This window comes from Eimeria mitis, genomic scaffold (genome assembly GCF_000499745.2).
Source record: "Eimeria mitis Houghton genomic scaffold, Emh_scaff3317, whole genome shotgun sequence".
Taxonomy (NCBI): domain Eukaryota; phylum Apicomplexa; class Conoidasida; order Eucoccidiorida; family Eimeriidae; genus Eimeria; species Eimeria mitis.
The window spans coordinates 4,368-5,947 of record NW_013571656.1 but is presented as its reverse complement, the minus strand read 5'-3'; the positions used below and the strand labels follow the sequence as shown (position 1 = coordinate 5,947).

Genomic DNA, 1,580 nt, shown 5'->3' with positions numbered 1-1,580 from the left:
AGGGGCCCCCTCTGTGCCTCTAAGGGCCTCCTCTCCATACCTGAGGAGGATCTGCTGCGCCTTCAGGGGGGCCCCTCAGCAAACGGGGGGCCCCCTGGTGGAGGGGGCCCCCGTGGAGCTGGGGGGCCCCCTGAGTCGTTGCCTGCAGCCGTTTGGCTGTCTGCGACTCGCCCCTACCGCTCAGCGGAGGGGGCCCTGGCGCTGCGGCTGCCTGCAGCAGCAGCAGCAGCAACAGCAGCAGCAGCAGAAAGTCTAGCAGCAGCAGCATTGGGGGGTACCCTTGCGAGTCTGACGCACAGGTGAGTGGCAGGAGGAAGAGCAGCAGCAGCAGCAGCAGGAGCAGCAACAGCAGCAGCAGTAGCGGCAGCAGCAGCAACAGCAGCAGTAGCAGGAACCGCAGCGACAGCAGCAGTACCAGCACCAGCAGTACCAGCAGCAGCAGCAGCAGCAGCAGCAGCAGCAGTTCTCCTTTCCCGTTGTGTGCTGTGTACAGGTTAGAGACAGCTCGCTTCCTGCTGCTGCAAGGAGACAGACAGCAGCAGCAAACGACAGCAGCACCAACTGCTGCTGAGGGCCCCCACACCCCACAGCCTCTCCTCCACGTGCGTTGGCCCCAACCAGGGTACGGGGGCCCCCCCTGGGGCCCCCTGGGGGGCCCCCTTGGGGGGCCCCCTGGGGGCCCCTCAGGGGCCCCCTGGTGCTCCGCAGGGGGGGAGATGGGTTTGGGTTTACAGGGGGCTCTGCCGCTGTGGCTGCAGTGCTGCTGCTCTGCGTTGTTAGGAGACCCTTCTCCTCTGTTTCCTCTTGCTGCTGTCTGCTGCTGCTGCTGCGATGGCATTGACCCCGAGCAGCAGCAGCAGCAGCAGCAGCAGGTTGTATCTCCTGAGGTGTACGTACACCCCCAAGAGGTGCTCTTTGGTTCCGCGTGCACCTGTAGCAATAGCAGCAGCAGCAGCTACAGCAGCAGCTACAGCAGCAGCAGCTACAGCAGCAGCAGCAGCAGCAGCAGCAACGTTGACTGCCCTGCAAGAGCCAGGCCTTTCTTTGCTGCTGCAGATTTGCGTTGCTGCTATGAAGTGCTGCTCGCTGCTCACGGGCCCACAGCAGCAGCAGCAGAAAATGCAGCAGCAGCAGCAGCAGCAGCAGCAACAGCAGCAGCACGTGAGGGAGCATGCAAGGTGTCGGGGCCGTGGCAGGACGCGCTGCAGCAAATTGCGGAGTATGTGCTGCTGCTGCTGCTGCTGCTGCTGCTGCTTCTGCTGCTGCCAGTGCTGCTGCTGCTGCTGCTACCGTTGCTGCTGCTGCCGTCGTTGATGGTGCTAGTGTTCCGGTTGCTGCTGCAGCTGTTATCCTTGCCGGTGTGCTTGCTGCTCCTCCTCCCTTTGTTTTGCTTGTTGCTCTTGCTGCTGCTGCTGCTGTTGCTGCTGCTGCTGCTGCTGCAGCAATATCATGTGTGGGGGCCTGGTGTGTTGTGTGCAGGGTGGGGTCTCTGGTGCTTCGGCTGAAGGCCTTCGTAAACGAGTTTCTTTCGCCTCCATCTGTTGTCATCTCGCGCTGCAGCAGCAGCAAGCAGCAGCAGC

The 1,580-nt window shown here is 63.0% G+C and overlaps 1 protein-coding gene across 1 annotated transcript in view; it reads left to right on the top strand.

Annotated features, from left to right (window-relative positions):
* Positions 1-1,580, top strand: part of EMH_0064760 (uncharacterized protein) — a gene marked incomplete at both ends in the record, with an annotated part of 6,032 nt that overhangs the window by 536 nt on the left and 3,916 nt on the right. Inside the window, 3 exons of the mRNA XM_013498298.1 lie at positions 67-299; positions 494-606; positions 781-1,219. Of these exons, the coding sequence (XP_013353752.1) occupies positions 67-299; positions 494-606; positions 781-1,219 (785 nt within the window). The remainder of the gene's footprint in view (positions 1-66; positions 300-493; positions 607-780; positions 1,220-1,580) is intronic.